Source organism: Porites lutea, chromosome 7 (genome assembly GCF_958299795.1).
Source record: "Porites lutea chromosome 7, jaPorLute2.1, whole genome shotgun sequence".
In the NCBI taxonomy this organism is placed as follows: domain Eukaryota; kingdom Metazoa; phylum Cnidaria; class Anthozoa; order Scleractinia; family Poritidae; genus Porites; species Porites lutea.
In genome coordinates this window covers 6,588,567-6,611,066 of record NC_133207.1, presented here as the reverse complement: position 1 = coordinate 6,611,066, position 22,500 = coordinate 6,588,567, and the positions used below count along the sequence as shown (strand labels likewise).

General features: G+C 39.8%; 2 protein-coding genes and 2 pseudogenes across 2 annotated transcripts; 2 read left to right on the top strand and 2 right to left on the bottom strand.

Moving 5' to 3' along the window:
* Positions 1 to 1,632: 1,632 nt before the first annotated feature.
* Positions 1,633 to 3,570, bottom strand: LOC140944358 (uncharacterized; annotated as a pseudogene).
* A 177-nt stretch (positions 3,571 to 3,747) lies between these two features.
* Positions 3,748 to 5,446, top strand: LOC140944357 (uncharacterized; annotated as a pseudogene).
* A 13,120-nt stretch (positions 5,447 to 18,566) lies between these two features.
* On the top strand, positions 18,567 to 19,409 carry LOC140944356 (uncharacterized). The gene has a single exon (XM_073393520.1). The coding sequence runs from the start codon at positions 18,567 to 18,569 to the stop codon at positions 19,407 to 19,409; it is 843 nt and encodes a 280-aa protein (XP_073249621.1).
* A 938-nt stretch (positions 19,410 to 20,347) lies between these two features.
* On the bottom strand, positions 20,348 to 22,360 carry LOC140944185 (uncharacterized). The gene is made up of 2 exons (XM_073393315.1): positions 22,182 to 22,360; positions 20,348 to 22,094 (listed from the first exon to the last, which is right to left on the bottom strand). Exons 1-2 carry the CDS (start codon positions 22,358 to 22,360, stop codon positions 20,348 to 20,350), a joined length of 1,926 nt encoding a protein of 641 aa, XP_073249416.1.
* Positions 22,361 to 22,500: the final 140 nt, after the last annotated feature.

The window sequence follows — 22,500 nt, the reverse complement described above, 5'->3', positions numbered from 1 at the left end:
TTGTGTTTGAGATTCTACTCCTTTTGCGAGTAATTGTACTCAATATACCGAGTAAAATGAGCCAGTTACTCAAAAGTGGGAGTGAGTTTCACTCAATCGAAAAATGGCATTTTTTGCAGTGTATTATTAGACATAGGTGTGCCGTGATACACAAGTATGTGTGGCAAACTTGTCAACAATCGTTAAGAATAATAAGCATCGAACAATCTTTTGTGCGGGGAAATTACACTTTTTCTGAACTGTGTAGTTGCAGAAAATATCCATACCCTTCTCTGTTGAACAAGCTTTCAGATATTTTACTGTTACCGGTTTGCAGTGATCATCTTTGACCTACGGTCGAGTAAGTGTTCTTTTTTTTTCACGGCTTATGCGGCAGTTTTCTTTTTATCTTCCGCATAAGAATATAGTGCCACAACGTTTTTTTACAGAAATATTCCTTCCGGAGGGTACCCCAAACAAGTTTAAAAATAAAGGAAATTCCAAGGGGTGTGTGTGTGTGTGTAGGGGGGGGGGGGGGGGGAGATGATAAGCACCCCCTTGAATGGAAAAAGCAAAAGCAAAAGTGCTCTCCGTGGATGAGGGTATGAATATTTTTTGGACGTACAAATCGTTTTTTAAATCAAGTTTTAAATAAGCTCTATCTCATTACCTAAAAATTGCAAATTTCAAAACCGATACCTTAAATTTAACATTTTACTGAAACGTCTGATAACGGTTAAACGTTAAATCAAGATATAAAAGGATCATCAATCCACTGTAGTTTATGATCTATAGCCCTACATGGTTGATAACTTCAATTAGAAAGAAATTCCAAATTCCATTAGCTCAACAAAACGTTTTTAAAAAGCTGCAAATTGGTAGTATATAGAACCATCAGAAAAAAAAATTCCCTTAATAATAGTGGATCCCAGTTCGCTATGTAATTTTTGATGCCCAATTATGGGATAATATTTAATCATAACTATAACAAAATTTTTATATTTTTCTAAGCTCTTTTCAATAAAAAACACTGAAGAATCTGAGAGTTTTTTGTAGCAATAAGTGGACTTTAAAGTGGGCGTGGGCTATGGCGCGTGCATTGTCCAATACTTCGACATGACCGAGTACTCTTCTATCAAACTATCCTATTAATGTTAAAATCAGCCAACAACAATCTTATTTGAGAATTTTGTTATAGTTATAATTAAAAACGACAAATTTTTTAATTGTAATGTTTCAGTTATAGTGTAATTTAATTTCATTGTTTATCCATCTGCCTGACGTTTTGGATTTTGCGAGGATCACGGTCGAATCAATAAAGATTTGACGATCGGTCGTTATAAAATAAGTACTGAGTAAGAATTAATTCACTGAACACTACAGTCAAAGGCTAATTCCTTTGTGACGAGAGAAAATGTAAATGCTTACGAAAGTTCCAAGTAGTCTTCGAAGATACTCAACGTAAGTTGAATTAAAACAGCTTGAATAGCCATAGCCCTTTGCTTACTCGTGAGATTTGAACCACTGTCACGTATTACAATGTCGCTTCCGTCGCATCGCATGTGATAAAAAAAAAAGAAGAAAACTTTGATCTCCCCTAGCGAAAATGAAAACAAGGAGCATTTAACATTAGAAAAGGTGAAAAGTATATAATTAAAACCGAACTCCACATTCGCGCCACAGCAGCCGCCTATTTGAATTTGAGAGCTGACCAGCTACTTTATCGTCCATCTTGATGTTGGTGCCTGATGCGGATTGTGCGCAAGAGCGCATCGGATGGTAATAAACTGCCTCTAAACTCTTGCTAATCCTAATTTTGGTCTCACCGCGACGCCAATACACACGGAACTCTTTATGACGAAAAAAAATATCATACGGAGCAGGAGGCGGTGGTTCTGCTGCCGTATTTCGTACATTGCCCTTGCATCCATAGCAAGTGGTCGCCTTGGTGTCTTTGATGAAAACGACATCATATAGAGTGTCCTCCCCCTCGATGGACGGTCCGGGCTCAATCCTGTCTCTGAAGGTTGATACTTCTCGAGGGGGCTTCGATGTTCTTTTTCTTTTGCCCTTCTCGTGGTCCTTTTTACCCGTCCCGCTAGGAATCGTGGATTGTACCAATTGATCAAGAGGAACGCGGTATGATTTTGTGTACTCTGCCAGATTTCCAAATTCTGAGGCCACAGCCTATGTGTGGGCACAGAGTCCACAATCTGTGAAACAGGGACATTCTGAACAGGTAAATTTCGTGCCTGAAATTTTAACTGTGTAGGAAATTGGTCTGCTGAGGGATATGACGATTTTCTTGCTTGTGTCATTTGGAAACGGAACAATCCCCTCTAGGTCCAAAATTTTATTGGCATTGTTCCAGGAGCCCCTAGCAAACTCTGGTAGACCAGAACTCTCAAAACTGCCCATTCGTTCCGCAGCAGGTTCTATTTCATTGATTTCTTCTTGCAAACATTCTTCAGATGAAGTACCCAGTTTTTGAAGATGCTTTTCTCTTTCTTTACGGCCCATGCCAGTCCACTGGGCGTCTGTCACAGTTAGGTGCACATAGGGTGCAGAGACGGAGTACGGGCCTTTGCCAAGTACTGCTCGCTGAATGTCTCTCCTAGTCTGCAACACGTACTCTTTGTACAAAGTCATAGCTTCACGCCAACTGCACTTCATATGTGGGCTGTAGCCAGTTCCTTCAACCACCTTCTGTTTTTTGACTTTGTTTTAAAAAAACTGCGTTGCTGCTTTCTTGCACGTTATCGTGTGAAATATGGCTGGGCCAGGCAGGTTGGCACCCTTCCAGTGTTCCTGTTTACAACTTTGCTACTTTGGTAGGTCGTGGAAGTAAGACAGAAGTTGCTGATGTTAAACGTTGTCTATGGACAGGATGCTTGTCGAGTCGGCAGAGCAACAGTCTCGCACAATGTCATCTATCTGCTCGTCAATACAAAATACCACTCTAGGAGACGGCGTCCACGCGTGCACGCTCACGTCTTCTTTTGCAAGTTCTAGTAAACTAGCAAACTCATCCTCGTGTTCTCTGCTGGTTACTCTCTGGCGCGCCTTTTTTACCTGCTTGCCTTCTCTTGGGAATTCTGCGGTGAGTTCGCAGTCAAGCACTCGACCTACTTTCATGGAAGTCTCATCAAAGATTCTGGAGGGGCCCTTACGTCCAGCAGCTTCTTCAACTAGCGTAGCTTTTGTTGACGGGGTTGTTGGCACGAGCTTTTTCCCTGACCGAGGGTGCTTATGAGAGCTAACGTGGTGTTCTTTGCCAGTAAAGGTGTACTGAATCATGCCAAGTGAAAGGACATGACCACTGCAAGTATAGATCAAAGTTCAAGTTCGCTGGATTTCGGTGTATTTCTTATGCCGTTCAAACACATTACGGACACGAAATTCGCCCTTTTCTAGTTTTTGGCGTTCAGCCAAGGTTCCTTTGCAGGCGTACGCGTCAACCATCTTGTCATGCTTGCGAACAAAGATGTGTGCGCTTGAACCGCGGTTTTCAAAGGAGCCAAGGTCCGTGACGAGCCAGTCGTCGCTGTTTTTTAGTACTGTTCTGTCGATGACAAAACAGCACTTTTCCATAACGTTTGTTGCCCGTTTTACACGAACCTTCGCCTCGTCTACGTCAAGCAACAGAATGTTGAACCTTGTTTTAAAATCCAGGACGCATTTACCAGTGAACAGGTAAGGGGTGGCTGTTTCTCCTTTGTTAAAGGTGGTTTTTTCCCAGTAACGCAAACATTAATTATCATTTAAGGCATGACTAAAACGAAGCATGAAAAACGACGTAAAGTTGCAGTCCTGTTCAGAAACAAGGGACCTTTAGCACCAGAACGGGAGAGGAGGACGGCGATGTCTGGCGGATGGGGAAGACTGGGTCTACGTCCCCGTCATCAGCACGAGTTGTTTGTTGTTAAGCAACTGGACCCTAGGACGGGAAACGCGCGGGAAGCTCAAAAAAACATGGCTTCTTTTCGCGAAGCACGAATTGCCCTTTTGGACGCCTACATGGACGGTCTATTAGATGACGACGAATTTCTAGTACTTTGACAAGCACACAAGTCAAAGAACCCCGAGTTCCCTTATGAAGAACATGGCCGATTTTCCTTCGACGATTTTGACGAAGCAGAATGCAAAGGCGAATTTCGATTCGAGAAGAGAGACCTACCAGTCCTTGTCAACGTTTTGGGTATCCCCAACCAGTTTACTTGTTCGCAGCGTACTGTTAGTGATGGAATGGAAGGATTGTGCATGGTGTTGCGAAGAATGGCGTACCCTTGCCGCTACAGCGACCTTATTCCCCGGTTTGGTAGGCCAGTTCCCGTCTTAAGCATGATCTGTAACCGCGTAATTGATTATATTTACGATTCGCACGTACATCGCCTCACTTCATGGAATCCCTAGCTGTTGGACCCTGCTTCTCTTCAGATGTATTGTGATGCAATTTCTAGGAGTGGTTCTCCTCTCGACAACTGCTTCGGGTTCATAGACGGCACGGTCAGACCAGTATGCCGCCCTGGTGAGCAGCAGAGAGTGCTCTATAATGGCCACAAGAGGGTGCACGCCCTAAAATGTCAATCGGTTGTCTTACCATCGGGAATGATAGCCCATATGTATGGCCCAGTAGGTAAGTTTAATGATAAATTACAAACAGTTAATAAACAACAAAATAGTGCATAGGTTCAGATGTACGGTGTTACGAGGAGGGCAATTCTTAAGGCTGGAGATCAGAGAAAGTCAAGTTTCAAATTGATTCAGTACTTGCACTGCAATATGATTGTCTAATTTGAAAAAAAAGCACCCATCTCTTTATTTTGTTCCTTTCTGTTGTTTCTACTGCAGAAGGCAGAAAGCATGACGCGGGGATGTTAGCAGACTCTGGTATACTTGCAGACCTACAAAGGAATGCATTCTCCTTAACTGGCCAGCCTCTTTGTCTGTATGGTGACCCGGCTTACCCATTAACGGTACATCTGCAGTGCCCTTTTAGAAATGCAGTACTAACACCTCAAATGCAGGAGTTTAATGCCACCATGAGCGCTCTACGTATATCTGTTGAATGGCTCTTTGGAGATATTGTTAATTATTTTAAGTTTCTTGATTTCAAAAATAATTTTAAAGTTGGCCTATCCTCAGTAGGAAAAATGTACCTTGTTGGTGCTATCATAAGAAATGCTCACACCTGCCTTTATCACAATCAGACTTCTGATTTCTTTTTTGTGGATCCACCAACTCTTCAGGACTATTTTGTGTAGCTTGCATTATATTAACATCAGTAATGCACAAGTGTTAATATGTCCAAGAAATTTTCAGTGACTGGATTGTGTAGAAAATAAATATGAAGAAGACCTTTGAAATGTCTGATAATTATCATGTAACATGCATTGTTTGTATTACATTTCTATCTTAAATAAACCTTGACCATATCCAGGTGTTTACTATGTTTACTTGGGTATTACCTTGGACATTGGGAAAAAAGCCTCTGAAAACCACTACTAACATCGTTGCCTTACATGTAGCTTTCACAGTTGCCACACCCCTCCCCTCAAAAGCTTTAAGCCTAGTGACATGGTTTCATCCCTGTTTTGTTATGGTACTAATGATGAGAATTTGATTGACTATATGATATCTTTCTTGATTGGCTCTATTATTCCCATGGCCTATACTTTTATTAAACAGTGATGTTATGAGATTCCAGTAACATCACTGTTTAATAAAAAATAGGCCATGAGAATAATAGAGCCAATCAAGAAAGATATCAAATAGTCAATCAAATTCTCATCATTAGTACCATAACAAAAAGTCAAACATCTGTCAATTTACACCTCCCTTAAGGGGACACTTACCCTTTGTGCAAGCCATGAAAGGGGTGCATTTTTAACCTCGCTTACATGGACACCTCTAGTAAGTGGACCCTTTCTACAGGTCCCAAGGGTTTCCGCTCGTATTAGGGCATATGCAATCAAAAATGGATTATAAAGTTGGCTTTTATTTTTCATCAATACAACAAACTAATATTGTCAACTGTAAAATTACCCTAGCCAATGGTCTGGCATGTACATATTTAATGTTAAATTCGTTCAAAGCTCCAAATTGCACCCAGTGCCTAACTATAAGGTCAGGACACACTAGGCAACAAGTAATATGAAGCAAAATGTTGCTGTGTCCTTTCCCCCTATCGTATCACAGAGTGGTTGATTGCAGGGACATTTCACAAAGACTTGTTGTCTAGCATGTCACGGCGTATATGATCTGTACAGTCAACATTGCGAAGTTTTCAAGATCAATACAAGAAGAGAAATCAACATAACTTGAACAAGAGACACTAAGCCTCAAATACATTAAACACAATTTCAGGTGAATAATTTTCACAATTTCAGGTGAATTATTCTGACACAGTGGTGGATCCAGGGGAGGGGCCCTGGGAGGAACCAGCCTCCCCCCTTATTTTTAGACCAAACTGAGGCCCAAAGGGGCAAAAACACCTTTTCTTGAGAACCCCCCCCCCCATCTCAAGGTCTAGATCTGCCAGTGTGACACACTTGACATTAAACAATCATCTCAGAAATGACAGATAAACAGCACTAACAACAAATCCACACAATCCATTGTGTGAAAGCTTATTTACGGTCTAACTTAGACACGAGAGCCATAATCAACTGAGTTTGCTGCTGCTGTTGCTGTTGTTGTTGCCTCACCAATTCCAGAAAATCCTGGTGTCGTTTGCTCTCAGCCTCTTGTTGTTTTACTTTCATACTGACCTCCTCCTTACGAGCAGCAACCATTGTCTCAGTTCTTTCTCTTAAGAACACTACTGCATCTCCTCCAGTTGCCCTCTTCTTCTTAGCTTTGGTCTGAAGGTTGCTGTCATGCCATTTTCGTTTCTGAGTTTCCCCCAGTCTCTCCAATGACTTTGTGCGAATATCTACAGCCTGTTGTCGATCTTCTTTCCTCTTTAGGTTTTGATCTTGATTTTTCTTGTGCTGTTTATCCGATTCATCTTCCCTCTCGATCAAATCTTCCAGAGCAACTTCCACCTCTGACATATCAGTTTCAATTCCGGAAGCTTTCCTTTCATCTTTTAGCTTTCTTCTCAGCTTATTTGCTAACAGGTTGTATTGATCACGAACACCCCTTCTGTCTAAATCTGACTTGAATCTTACTTCATCAACTGCAACAAGTCGTTCAGCAATGTCATTCCAAACCTGTCCTCTTTGAATTGAGCTCTTCTTGTACTGAAAGAGATTGTGTATCAAAATTTCTCGACAGAGAATTACATCGTGTCTGTCAGTCCAAAACATCATCTTTTCACTCCAGATAAATATTGAAACAAGCAATACAACAAAAAATTATTAAAAAGGGTTGTATTACCACAATCATAGAAAAAATATTTTAGCACCTGAAGACTCCTAGCTGTTTAGAGGTAGATACACTAATTAATGAAATGAAGAATTAAGATGAGCTAAGTTTGTTTTTCTGTAGCTTCTCTATTGACATAATTGTTCTTTTGTTTCAGTTGCTTCATCTCTTCTTCTTTTTCTTTTATAAATATTTAGGAAATAACTACTATAATACGTATATATGTGTAACTATTTATATAATATATACAAGTGTGTGTGTGTATTTCTATAACAAATTTATTTATGTACATACTGGTTTGCCAGGATTACCTTCTTGCTATTTGTCGGCTAGTCTAATTTTAAACATAAGCTTATATGAAGGTGCAAGAAAGTGTTGCTTAAAAGCATACACACACAAAGCTTTCATCGCTGAGGGAAATCGCTGCTATCAAAGGAAATTAAAATTTTCAAAATGGAGAAAAATATGAAATACGAACATTCTGCAAAACCTACACGCTAAAAGTCGCAAGTTTGTACTTAAGCTTATTTATTTAACAAATTTAACACCAAGCATCGAATTGATTTATTAACATTATTGGGGTTTTAGCTGGCTGTAGTTTAATCAAGGCAGCTCAGGGCAAACATTTTTCCACAGAATATTAGCTAACTTCATTCAGTACGAATTTTAAGTTTGTACTTGCGCTGGTTTATCGCCTTCTTGCTTTTTTCGCGGGAAGGTTTGTCGACATCTTGAGCTTGTGAGCGGGATGTACTGACAAAAGAAAGTAAAAAAATTGATTTATTTTTATCCCAGTTACCGTTAACTTGATTCTGACAACCATCGATACCAACTTTTAACATTACATTAAGTACTTGGATCCAACAGTTACATTTCAGGACAAAAAAGCCAAAATTTACTTACGTTCTGTGCACGACGTCAAAACTCCTCACTTCACGTCGAAGACGAGGGCAGGACGGGATGATGCAACCTATTCGCATGCGCACTGCTATCGAAATGCGACTTTTCACTTCCGGTAAGGCGTCATCCTCCTCTCCCGTCCTGGTGCTTAAGGTCCCTAAAGAACGAGTTGGAACACTTATTTCATTCGAATCATTTGCTTTGTGTGAGCGGACTGTTTTTTTTTTTTGCGTTTCGATTCAAAGGACAATGCAATACGTTCTAAGTTTAACTTTCAGGTCGTCATTGTTTGAAAGGAGAGCAACCAAGAGATCACTTTTATGCATTATCACATAATTTACAAGCGATAATCGACAATGACCACAAATCAGTTGCGTTCAGTAGTTCGATTCGACATGTTTGCTTTTTGCCATCGATAAGCTAGTTATTGTTGAGCTATTCTCAAGCTGATACTTCCATGGATGTATGTATTGGAGGTTTCGTTTTTAATTTTTTTCAGAAAACACTAGGCTGAGCGGTAGATTTATTGATATTTCAGGCAAGTGTTATTTGATGCATTAAAAATGAATATGCTTTTCTGTATGATGAAGTTCATGACCACCATTCGGTTGGCATCCTGCCTTCAGATTGCGCGGAAAAAAATATTGCTGCGTATTGTACGTCTGCCCGTAACCAATCAAGTCGCCCGAAAGTCATCTCGCTCGAAACCAGAGTCATGTTGCCCGAAATTCATAGTCGTGTTGCCCGAAATCCTAAGTCATGTCACCCGAAATTTTATCGTGTTGCAAGGAATAAACGGATGTTTAAGTGCGCAGAAAAAAGGAGATAGCAAGTAGCCCCTTCAAGTAACCAATGGTTACCGAGCAAGGACAAAAGACACACAGCTTTGCAGATTATCCGCATGGAAAATAAAGGGGTTAAAAATCGAAATTGAACCAGAGTAGGGGAGAGTTTATTTCCTTATTTTCCTTTGTGTATTAGGGGAGAAGTTAGTCAACTCACTACAAAGTTGAAATATTTGACATCTTTTTAGAATGGAGTGCTTATCAAGTATGAATAAACTATGGGGCCGTATAAGAACGATGAAAATTCTCCAAAAGTATTTGTAATTGTTTTTGCTTCTTCAGATTACTTACAGTAATATTATAGCAACTGGAGAGTTAAAAACACCCTGGCTGTAAAGACGACATGAAAAAACTAGAGAGAAGCATACGTAAGTGAGTAAGCTGAACTTAAGAAAGAAAGCCTGTTTTCATTCGTGAAATGAGAAGTCATCAGGGGTAGACATTTAACGCTAGAAACTGGGCAACACATAGACTGAAAAACCAACTCTTGTGCATCAAATGAAACGCAAGTGTGAAAACAATTAGAACGATTTGCAAACTGTCCTCTTTCAGTTTAAACAAAAACTAACCATTTTAACACAGAAACCTAAAAACTATTGTGACGAAAAAACTGGAACTAGTTTAAACGAAGGAAAACTTTATCCAACCGAAAGTATTTTTCAATTATACAATTATACAATGAGCCTTTATCCCTGTATCGAGTGCGGAAATGAAGTTCGACCACGCCAGCAAGCCCTTCAGTGCGACGATTGCGGCTTTTGGCAGCATCGTATCTGCGGAACTGGTATTAACCAAGCCACCTACCGTTTGGCAGTAATCAGAGGAAGAATAGCTTGGTTGTGCGTTGCATGTTCTCTTGCAGCATCGAATCCAAGTGACCAGATCCCTGCTGTTGAGAGCACAAGAACCGACCTCGCCTAAGGTAACGAAATTTTAAGTCCACTGTTTGTCCCTGAAATAATTTTATCCTGAAACTAGAACTTACATATCTTACACATGAAATTTTCAGAATTTTACCTGTGTTTTCACAATTCTTGTGACATTTAACATTACTTTTCTCAGACTCTCATAATAAATTTTCCTTGGTTTTATTACAGATGACTAATTACATCTTTAGCCCTTGAAAATGTAAAAAAGATTGCAATATTCTTTAAATTATTCTGGTACAAGGTTTTTGTCCACTCAAAATTAAAATTACTCAATTTCCTGGTGGATGCCGTCTTAATAATTAAAAATGTATTTATATATAATACTTTATTTTTGATATTGTGCAAGGCACAGAGCCAAAATCAATAAGAACAGTTTCAATGACCATGTTTGAGAGTCTTCATGCCTTAAAACAATGATGTATGCTTTTGTAAATTCATGTAACTCTACCGATTTTGAGACATTTTATGAAGGTCCAAGATCCTTTACCACATGTACAATAAAAGTTATTGCATAAAGTGAGTTGAGACCTCTACTGGTTTCACTACTTTGGCCTCCAGACTTGTTATGACATTGGCAATTGTTTTGTTTTCTAATTAGCATGAAACATTCAATAATCAAGGAGGTTATTTGTTATAATTACCATAAACCTTCAGGTTTTGTTTTCTGGGCAAATTAATATGGTCGATTGATGTTAAGCCACACTCTCTTACCGTATAACAATTTATTTGCATGAGAAACGAAAGTCCAATTTTGCCCTACAATAATATTTTGACTTGTTTAATGTACAAAATAACTTTAACTGAACACATTATTCTTAAGTTCACTCCTGACTGATGATCCAACTGCATTATTGTCAGGGATGAGTTCACATGGATCTGCAGAGGCCATGATTGACTGTGGTGGGTAGTCAGCGTTGAGTGGCAGTGCTGTATTGTCAACAATACACATATTGTGCAAAACTGCAGTTGCTGTTATGATGGTACAACAGTTACTTGGTTTGAACTGTAGTGATCCAGAAACATCTAAACATCTAAACCTTGTCTTCCACAGGCCAAGGGCCCTCTCGATGGTGTTTCTTCTTTTTGGTATGGGCCTTCTGGTATTTGGTCTGACCCGCTGTGGAGACATCTGGGCGAAATGGGGTCATCAGGTATGGCTGAATGCCATAACTCCTGTCTCCTAAGAGCCACCCATTTCTACCCCCTTCATTTTCCGTGTGCACTTGCAAGGCACTTGAGTGAATAACTGCTGAATCATGAACAGAACCGTGCCATTTACTAAAAAAATTTGTAAGTAACAGTTGTGCATTGCACACTGTCATAACATTAATCGCATGAAAGCCCTTGTGGCAGACATACAGGTGCTCCTCATTGTCTGGACCCTTAATTGCAATTAATGAGCCATCAATTGCCCCAATCACCCTCGGAAACCAGCTATGCTGTAGAAATCAGCTATAGTTTTCTGAAAGAAATAAAAAAATAGGACACTAGGTTCAAACCCCTTGTACCTTTTTCTGGGTAACCGCTATAAGTCGACCTACAAGGTTTACTGGAATCAATAGCACTGTACAACAATGGAATGGAAAATTCGAGAAAATATGCATACTCTACAATGGGAGGGGGGGAGCAGGGTGGGGGATTCAAAATTGGTGAAGACTGGGAGAAATTCCTTTATTGCTGATTAGTTGTATTTTCATAAGCAGAAATGATGCCACCCTTAGTAGGCTATGGAAATTTTCTGAAATTAGCCCTATTAAAATGTCACCAATAGACTCTTACACTTATCTCCACTGTTGATGATGTGGGGAATGTGATCCATTCTGGAGCAAAATTTGCCACACAATGTGAAACAGACATCAGCGACCTACTGATGCTTGCCTTTGAGATTCCCAATGTGTCACCAGTAACCTTCAAGAAACTTCCGGTGGCATAGTATCGGAGTGCTGCCAAAACCTGAAAGCCGTTATGTCACGTTAAAATGGTTTGCCAATTTGTTCAAAATTCTAATGAAGTTATAGCAAAAGAAATGTATTTTCCAACTGCAGATATGAACTGCAAGTGAGCGCCATTTTTTCTTCCGGTATACCATGCCCCTAGCTACCGATAAGCCGTTTGCTCCAGACTCGATACTTCAACTGTGAATTTCTCAAACTTGATTTCAAGAGACAACTGGACTTTTCATTATCAGAAAACATTATGTGTGATCTACATATACACCACTTCCATAAAAGTAACAATACGAATGAATTTAAACTGATGATAAATGATACATAACTGATGATAGATCACTATTCTTGATATAAAAAGTGTCCCAGACTTAATAGGAACCTCACAAACTTGATTAAATTTAACCTACGTCCTTTTTTAGACGTGACGTGTGATCTATATCACGCCAAAAAAGTCGTAAAGAAAACGAATTTAATGTCTCTGTTGTGAAGAAATCTAACTCGGCCAAAGCTGTTCTGATTGCATTATTTAGACAGACAAGTCACTCCCAGGATTCAACACAGCCTGAACATTGCCAGTGTTGTAAACTTGGTCACCACTTAACCCTACGCAAATCATGTGGTTCCAACTGGCACAACTGTCACAACAAATCCAGTTGACTGAGTCATCTACAAAACCAGAGGGTTCTTCTTTTTGGCAAGTAGCACAACATTCTGATTCTGTGGCCCCTGTCTGTTTTGCTTGCTGCTTCTCACCTTGTGCCTTTGACTTCTTTGATTTAAACTGTGTAGTTTTACCTTTTCTTGAAGCCTGCCAAACAGGTGTCGAAATGAAAGTGGGAGGGCAAGGAAAAGGAAGAGCAGATAGGGAGAGGAAAGGTACACCTGCCATAAGAACTACCTCCTGTTCATTTCTGCAGTCGAAAAATTCTGATTTGCCGAGACCCATAATTAACATTTTCACACCAAGTCATAATTATTCCGAGGTCAGATTTCCAACACCCCCACCCAGCCCTGTTTATAAAACATTGTATAGGCCTATAGGGCTTGTCATTGGTATTTTGCAGTATTCATCGATTTTTGGTAAACAAAAATAAAATAACTAAGAGGTGTGCAAAACCTTGTTCTTATTGGTGAATGTGTTGACAGTTAATTGACCGTCAATGTAATCAGACCACAAAACATTTGTTGGGCACTGCAAAAAATGGGTTCTTGTACCAGGTGTGCCTCTCCCTTTTTTCTTTTACATCCCCCCGCTCTCCCCTTTTTGTGCCCACCAGGCTTTACAATTCAAACACAAGATATTCACAAACTATAAAAACTCAACATCTTTTGATGGTGCCATTAACAGGTGTTCCGCTGGAACAATTATTCCTTTTTCTTATTCTCCATTAAAGCCATCAAGATTTTGTTCTGCTGTTGCTGCTGTGTAATAAGCATTGCTTGCAAGCTTTGTTGTTGCTCCAGCATTTGACTCATGAAAGCACGCATCATACTGTCTTGTTGCTGGGCAGCTTGAGTTTGTTTATCTGCAGCAACTTCCAATTCCCTTTTCCTCAGTTCAAGTTCCTTTTCTTTCAAATCATGATCTTTTGCTGATTTTTTCCTTTAGAAAATCAATTGTATCACTTGTGCTTCTTCTTACCTTCTTCCTTTTATTGCCACTATCCGATTCATCATTCTCCCTTTTTTCAGTATCAGCCATTCTTTCCTCACTTCTTCTGCTTTTGTCTTTTCCTTTTCTGCCTTTTTATTTTTGTCAAGATCCTGCGACTCAATTTTAGCTTTACCATCCTTTTCTCTCTAAAATTTCTTCAAGCTAACTATCCAGTTCTGATATTTCCACATGAATTCCTGACGCTTTCTCCTCGTCCCTCAATTTTTGGGCTTGCTTTGCAGTCAAGAGAGAGTACCTGTGACGGACAGGTCTGGCAGAGACTCTGAACTTTGGCTGGTCAATGGCATTCAGTTGCTGGGCAATAGCTTCCCAAACCTTTCCCCTTTCTGGGCTCCTCGGTTTGAAATTGAACAGTTCTGAGACAAGAACTTCATAACACATGATGACATTGCGCTCCGTTGACCACTGAAAATATGACGATAGAAAAATAGAACTTTAGGGCCAAAGTTTTAGCAACCTTAAGCAACAATTTACTTCACTAATAGCTGATGTAAATTATTGGCAAAGTACCGACAAATGGCATCTAAAAAGCCCTGATACTTACCCTTTCCTCGTAGTGTCTTGCAATGAAGCCATGTTGGATTTCCAGGAAAAAATACACTCGTCAATGGCGCATTCACAGAATAAGTTATAAATAACAAAATCCGATAAAAACAGGCTTTATCAACCAATAAGGAATCAAATAATTCATACAAAATAAATCCAGGGTATACACCAAGTTTTCGCGAGATTAAACAGGTTAAATTACTCACGTTTTCTGGAGAACGCCAACTGACTCAAAATTCAGTCGTTGACGTATGCATGACGACGGCTTGACTGGGACTGACATGCGCAATTCATTCAAATCATCACGAGTTTACTTCCGGCCGTCGTCGTCCTGTCATTCGTCGTCGATGCTTAAGCTCCCTAATAACGGGCATAAAAGCTGAACTTTCCCTGTCTCAGTGTGGTCTATTTTAATCCTATCATAAGGTCACGTATTGCTAAACATTTAAAAAAAATTAAAATACCTTAGCACTTATTGAATGAAGCTTCGTGTGATGTGAAGAATTATGCATATCAAGGGTGAGATGGATAACAGCCTCGGACATCATGCGAAAGTCGAATTCAATAACTGTTATACTTTTCATAACATTTCTAAGTTCTCAACCAACTCAAAGACTTGGTTCTAAACTTAGAATCTATCTCCCGGCACGCTTTCAGGAGGTGACAGATGTTTTTTCGTGCAGAACTACTCAAAAACATCCATCAAGCAACATGTTTTATATGTTCTTGTATTTTTTTTTTCCTTCACAAATTTAGCTATTTCATTAAGATAGCAAGAATTTAAGTCCGCTGATTGAGAAGCATACACCGCAAGTTTTCATGAAAACAGTCCGTGCACTAGCTGGCATGGATTCTTATCTGACTGTTGCTAGGTAGTCCCTAACCCACCTCCCCAATTCAAGATTTACATTGCTAGCTAGCTTGGCTTAACATCAGCTCATACTTCTTAGCAACTTTACTTTTTGATCCTCTAATGTCAGCTCTTGTTTATCATTACAGGACAATTTTTCAGATTGTTTTGTGTTCCTCGTAAATAATAAAAAAAAGGACATCACACTTTCTATAAAGTTATTTATTTTATTTCGATTTCGAGAAGGTTTCCTGGTCCCCCCGCTCTCTATAGCGGTATTACCCAGATAATAGATGAAGATATAGTAATCACGTGATCACTATATCGTCACCTATGTCGGGGGTATCATTCACTCACCAAGTGAACTCATTGTTGCCAGGCAATTACTCATTCACAGGCATACATAGTTACTCTTTATTTTTCAAGAAACAACAACAACATGAACCTGATAAAAAGTTGCTCTTTTTCTTTTCCGTGGTTGGTGGGCCCGTCCTCTGCGGTAATAACCACGTTTCCCACGTTTGTCACTGTGCTGCCCCTCTCTGTCTTTTGTTTGTGCCTGCTTCTAAGTATGAAATCAACGTAAATAAGTATTTGACAAAATTACTAGAATTACTCTGGGAGAAAAGTATATATTTCTTCCTGTTCTTTTTGTCTGGAAGACACCTTGCAACAGGCCAGATGCTGGCCACAATTGATTTTTTAACTCTCTGTCAACACCCAAATGGAGAATTGTTTCATATTAAAATGCTCTTTGCTTATGCGTGAGATTTCCGGCTCAACATACGCCTCGTGTACTGGCACCCGACTGCCACGAAGAGGCTCTGTCCAGTCGTCGGGGACCAGCAGATTTTCTTCTGGGAATAGAAACTTTTAAATTCACTTGCCCAATGGAGAACTTTGTTGCCAATTACACAATTTACGCTCTACTGTTATGCTGCAGTAATGGCTGCGATGGCTCTTTTCGATACAACTGAAACATCTACCGTATTTAAGTGAAAGTTTCTTTCATTCTCCTACGTCTTCCACTTTCTTGCAATCCACTGGGAGGTGGCCTCCAAGGCAAAATGCGCATCTCTTGTCCCCTCCTTTGTTTGCAAATAATGCACTGGCTGTTTCGAGTTCCTGCCATCACTTGTTCCACTCTGTTGCACAGTTAACAGAGAATCCAGCTTGTCTTTGAGGGTCCACTTTAAGTACTGCTTTCATCGGGTGATTGTCAAGTCCAAAGAATCCTTTCCAGCAGCACAGGGATGACTATCTCGAAGTATGTGGAAGGTCTTTGTATTTTGCTTCCACTAATCATAGAGGCCATGCAGTCTCGCCACTTTTATTGAACACTTTTATTGCTTCACCTGGATCGTGGTCTAGGGAGTTCAAAGGAGTTAGGAGTTCAAAAGCTGCCTCATAATTTGCGGACGAGGATGAGGCAAATCCCACAATAACTGATCTCGCCGGTTCTAGCGGTAAGCCTTTGAGGTTCGAAGGAATCCCAGAACTCTGCCAATCTTCCAGCTTTCTACTAAACTTGCGTACCTCCACTTTTGGAAGCTTCACTCTGACGATCTTAGAGTTTCACCGAGCATGAGGTGACTCTGTTCTCACTCAAAGGACTAGGAGGAGACCAACCGACGTTTTGACTCTCAGTCTCAATAAATCCAGACTGCATGCTCGATGCTGTTAGTTTTTCGTCAATAGCTGCAAGTCTTTGCAGTACGTCAGCCTTCAATCTTGCAGCTTTGTCTATCTCGGCTGTGATGTCTTCTTGGGTACATTTTTCATTGGGTATGAGTTTTCAGGCTCAAAGTTTATATTTGAGTTTGGGAGCACTTGTTTTACCCAATGCTAATTTTCAGGCGCACTGCTGAAAATTTAAGGAGCACAGCTTACATTGTTGGGAGCATCTACTTCAAAAGAAAAAGTAAAAAGCTTAACAGTGCCACATTTATATACTTTTATTTCAGTCTTGTGGTTGGTAAAAGACAGCCGATCTGCTACACAGTAATACTGTTGTGTTTTTAAAATAAATTTCTCTTTTTGACAGTACAGTTGTGACTAAATAATACTTCCATTTTGCCTGCTAAAATGGATAATTTGGTCTATGGCTTATTGAACAAGGAATAGTAAATTTAGAGCATGCGTTGTGTTGGTTTATGGCTTGCGGAACAACTTATCTTACATTTCAAGCGCGCTTGTTTAACATTATGGCTTATAAAACGAGAAATATTACATTTTGAGCGCACTTGTGTTGGTTTATAGCTTATGGAACGACTAATCAAATCTTTTTAAAAAAGCCTTTTAGTTCCTGGAATTTTAGGTTTTAGGTGGTTAATTCGGATAGGTTACACTGCAGTTAGGCAAATTGAGTCAAGGAGCTGACCTATGAGCAATAATAACACAATACCTACATGTGATGATGACTTCTTTGCATATTTACATACTGGAACAGTTTGCCATATAGCACAGTTGCGTATCACAACTATGTGCAATGTGCATATGTAAAGTGTGGAGGTGGGCCCGTTTAAGACTGAACCTGGTTGGTTAAAAGTATGTCGTTTTAATCCTATCTTATCCTACAAATTTTATTTTAAAAATCTGAGAACAATAAAACCAATGTAATCTTTCCCTATTATATTCTTCTGCACTCTCATCCCCTAACAAGTGGCTTTCTTCAGAGCTTGGCTCTGTGGAGGAACAACTTGAATTTCATGGCTGCGCTCTCTCACACAGGGTATCATCTAGTAACACCAAACGAGGGGTCAGCATCAAAATCCAAGTTTATTGAGTTAAGGAGAAGTAATTCAAACGCACCATAGATGTTTCAGTTGATGTGGTGACGTTTGTGATGATTGTGATGGCTCGACTGAAAGACAAAACTATACAAAGATTTTGAGAAAAACTAGCAAGCAGAAATTACTTACAAACCAAAGGAAAAAACTAAAGCTCACAGGTATTTACTCCTTTTGCAGTAGATTGATAAAGGAAGCTGAAAACACACGCCTGTTGATTTTGTTGAACTTGATCTTTGAAATTCCGAATTGCAAAATACAGATAGAGGGGTAAAATTACAATCTTCAAAAGTTATTTTAACTAACGCATCTGCTGAAAGTGTCACGCACGTTTGAATCTAACATCATCTCAGAACCACTTTTTTTTACTTCGATCAGTCTCATCCTTCTTGTAAGTATATTCATCGCCTTCATTAGTACCATCACTTTTAATGTCCACTGCGTTGGTTGCATCTTTTAATTGTGTGTGTTTTGGAGAAAATACACCGTATTCATAAATGGCGGCCGCGCGGAACGACCTGGTTTCGAATGCTTGAAAACGAGGCTTGGTAGGCTATAGAATCCTTGTAGAGCACTTAGACTTGTATTACAAATAGCCTATGCTATCAAAATTTCTCAGAAGCGTCGTTGAAACCGTGGATATTTTGGAATATAACTGGATAAAAAGGTTCTTCAAGTTTCCAAACAGGATATCTTTGCGTTATAAGTACGAAATCCGTCGTGGAGAGGTTGTGAGATGCCGACAAATTGCTGTGTACCGCTCTGTACAAAGAAGGACAAACGAGACAAAGAGACGGGCGAAAAGATTTCTTTTTTTCGCTTTCCAGAAGACGAAGACCTTATGAAGCAATGGATCCATGCTATCAGGAGAGATGTTGGGCCGTATTTTTCCGTAAATGAGGGAACCCGGGTTTGTTCGAGACATTTCAAGACGGAGGATTTGCGTAAAAGTCTGAACGGCAGGGTTAGCCCCGAACCAGGAGCAATTAGTTATTGGTTGTCAGGGAAAGATGTCGATGGCACTGCCAGGCCAGTGAAACAAGGAAGACCAAGGACCTTAAAGCCAGTGGACGAGTTTTTTCTAACATTGTGTAGGCTGAGGCAAGGTTTTGCCGAGTTGCATTTAGCTCACTTGTTTAATGTCTCTCAGCCAACTGTGAGTAGAATTTTTATCTCTTGGATAAATTTTTTGTATTTCAAACTTGGCAACATAAATATTTTGCCTTCCAGAGAACTAGTCAATGAGACAATGCCAGAAGATTTTAAGGCCAAGTATCCAACCTCAAGGGTAATCACTGACTGCACAGAAGTGCGTTGTGAAATGCCGAGTAGCCTTCTTTTAAATAGTGAGCTGTTTAGTTCATATAAGCACCATACAACTTTAAAGGCATTAGTGGGAATTTCACCAAAAGGGTTTTTTACCTTTATTGGGCAACTATATACTGGCAGCATATCCGACAGGGAAATGGTAGAAGGCAGTGGCTTCTTGAGCCTTCCCTTTTCAAAAGGAGACATGGACAAATTTGAGGTTTGCCTGAGAAAAGTGACATTTTCCCATCTAGTTGAATTTACTCTTTAAAAACCTACTAAGGCAAAAAATTTTTCAAGGTCAGAAAAGGGAACTGCCCCGAACAAAAACTTTTGTTGACTGTAGGGTCTATCAGTAGCCAAAGTAATCAGAAAGTTTAATTTACCCAAGCATATTAAGCAAGCAGGTATTTTAACAATGAGAAAATTGTAAACTAAGGAGAAATCATGTTTGCCTCAGGTGGTGTGGCCAAAGATATCACCAGGTATTCCAATACATTTTGAGACTATTTTCCATAGATCATGTGATTTTTTTTAAAAAAAAAAAGCTCCTGAGCACTATTATAAGCATGGAACAGCTGTAGTTCAAAATACAGGGATGTCAAAAGCACTTGGCTGTATATAAAAATTGCTACCAACTTCATCACCTCAACTGGGTACTCAGGAAGACTGCTATATAATGAACCTTAAGATTGAAATACTTAGGCATACTACTTCATAGCCTTAAGACAACCCTCTATCGTAATTCTGATACGCTTAAGTTTGGAACTGCAACTCTTTTCAACCTATTAAGCTCCAATGATTACCATGATCACAAATTCTCCCGCCTAGGTTACCTACACTTCCTGTAGTTGTGGTGTTGTAGTTGAGAGAGATTCTTTGCAAAACCTGGGTCTAACTTTGCTGATCTCTATTATCAAGACTTGGGTTTGTTTCATTATTTATATTTTCACCAGCAGAATTTCACTGCTGATCACTAGATTGGAGCTTATAGGTCAACTGATAAATGATGTAAAATAATTGACAAGAAGTATTCAGTAAACTAGATGCAAGTACAAACAAAGTGCATAAAATGTAATCTCAAGCATCTGTTTACATCATTGTTGTAGATTAAAATGCTTTCAAACTAGTTTGATTTGTATTCCTTTGTTTTATAGTCATTATCATAAAACAGGAACAAGGGAAAAAAGAAGTAGAAGTGGTAGATTGTTACTTTGCAAACTCAGTTGCTGCAGTTTTAATAAAATGGTTAAAGTAATATGTGTGAAGCTTTAGCTTCAGAGTTTCCCAGTAGGCAGGATCAAATGGAATTCTCTCTACAGAAATGCCCTTCTTTGTGTAAACAATGAAGTCACACCATGATGCTCCACTTACACCCATCTGGCCTTGCACTTGAGCAAAGTAGGCATGAGTCCTTTTCAGTTTACACTGTCCATTGATATCCTCACAAAAGAAATTGGGGTCTTGGCAGGCATCTAGTGGGGTTACTTGAAATTTTGTTTCTGGACATTTTGCTTCGGCAAGTCCAAAATGATACCAGCATCCAAAATAGACAACTCTGCCATCTGGTGAGCCCCCCAAAAATGGCATGTCCAGACAAACAACAAACCCGCTCTTGAAAACCTTAACAGGTGTCTTCCGTGTGAACATTACTTTCTCATACTCCTGGATAGCAATTGGTTCATATTTTATGCCATGTTCCACATACCTTGAGGTGAATGGTTTTGGATTAATGAGATCCACTGCAAACTTCTCATGGTTCCTTTGCCTTTTTGAGATGAGGTCAAATTTTGAAGCAGTGAATCTGAATTTTCGTTCCTTCTTCCACTGCTCTGAGGATGATTGATCTCTTGTGGCTTCCTCAATATTGTTGATCTTAATTTCATCAACCACAAGAGAACTGATGAGTGCCTTTTCAGACACAGTCAAGTTGTCAGGCCATACAAAATCACTAACCGAGTTTAGCGGGAACCTGGGATAAGTCAGTTCAGTTTCACCAATGTCATTTCTTGGTACAGATGAAATGTCAATGGTAGCCACAAAGTTTGCCTCAGTATGAGTCAATTGGTAGCTACAAAATGAGCCAATTTGACTTTTGCCAAACTTCGTCTCCACACATTTGCTGAGAGAAGAATCCTCTCTTGCCATTATTGATAAACCCATTTGAGGATTTATTTTCTCAAGAGCCTTTTTCAAGTTCATTTCAGCTTGAAAGTCATGCTCGGGGTTGCATCTTGCATCATATATCAAGCATTTCACTCCTTCTCTGCACCTTGCCTCATCTAGTTTAGTCTTAGTAACGGTGACTTCCATTACTGGTTGGGCAGATATTTTGTCCCCTCGACTCTTTTTGTGCCATTTCTGGAGCTGTGAGGTACAGGCAAGATCAGGCAATTCATCATCATCCTGGCACAAATCATCGGTGCTTTTACTGTCAAATAAACTAAACTTGCATGCTTTGAACATCAATGCAAGAACGTGGTTGCAATATCCCACTTTGCCAGCTTTGCATGAGGAGTTGGCATGTGTGACTTGGCCTGAGACAATGCACATAGCAAAACGAAGATCATGGGGAGCTTCACTCTTCTTGAAACTGTGAAAGCACTTTGCTTTCAAATAAAAATACCTCTGATCGCTGTTGGCTTCGATTTCTTTTAGGTACTCGTCCTGCAGAAATGTTTTCGCTTTCCTTAAATTCGTCGGAATCGAGTGGTACTCAGCATTTGCGACTCGTTTTCCTGAATTTGCCACGTGCTGATTCATTTCTGCCCTCGTAAAAGACGGCATCCTTTCGAGCGACTTACCCCAGCCATCGCTCGGATATTTCACACTTGATGTGACAGGAGCGGCGCCATTTGGTAGATTCGAAACCCTCGCCTTTTTTTTTGTGTATATTTCATCCGGATTAGGATCGACCACCATAGTATCTCTTCCGTTTTTAATATACTCTTGGACTCTGCAATATAATCAAGAAATATTTTTCAATTTCACGCGTACTCTCAGAATTTATTGTGATCTCGGGAAGCTGTGAACGCGTGCTTACCGTTTTACGAGCTGTGCTTTCGTCTTTAGTCCCTTAAGCGAATCGCCTCGACAACGTAACCAAAATTTGAGCTCTTCATTCTTAAGTGAAGAAGGATTTCTACCAGTCAAAGAAGCTCCAGGAATATCGTCTTCTGTAAGAATCACAGTATCAGTCGAAGCTGTACTAGAGGACGCCATTCTTATTGTGATCAGTGATCTGTAACCATGGCCTACCAAGCCTCGTTTTCATGCATTCGAAACCAGGTTGTTCCGCGCGGCCGCCATTTATGAATACGGTGTATTGGGTTGATGATGTGAAACCATTCAGGCTCATCAAT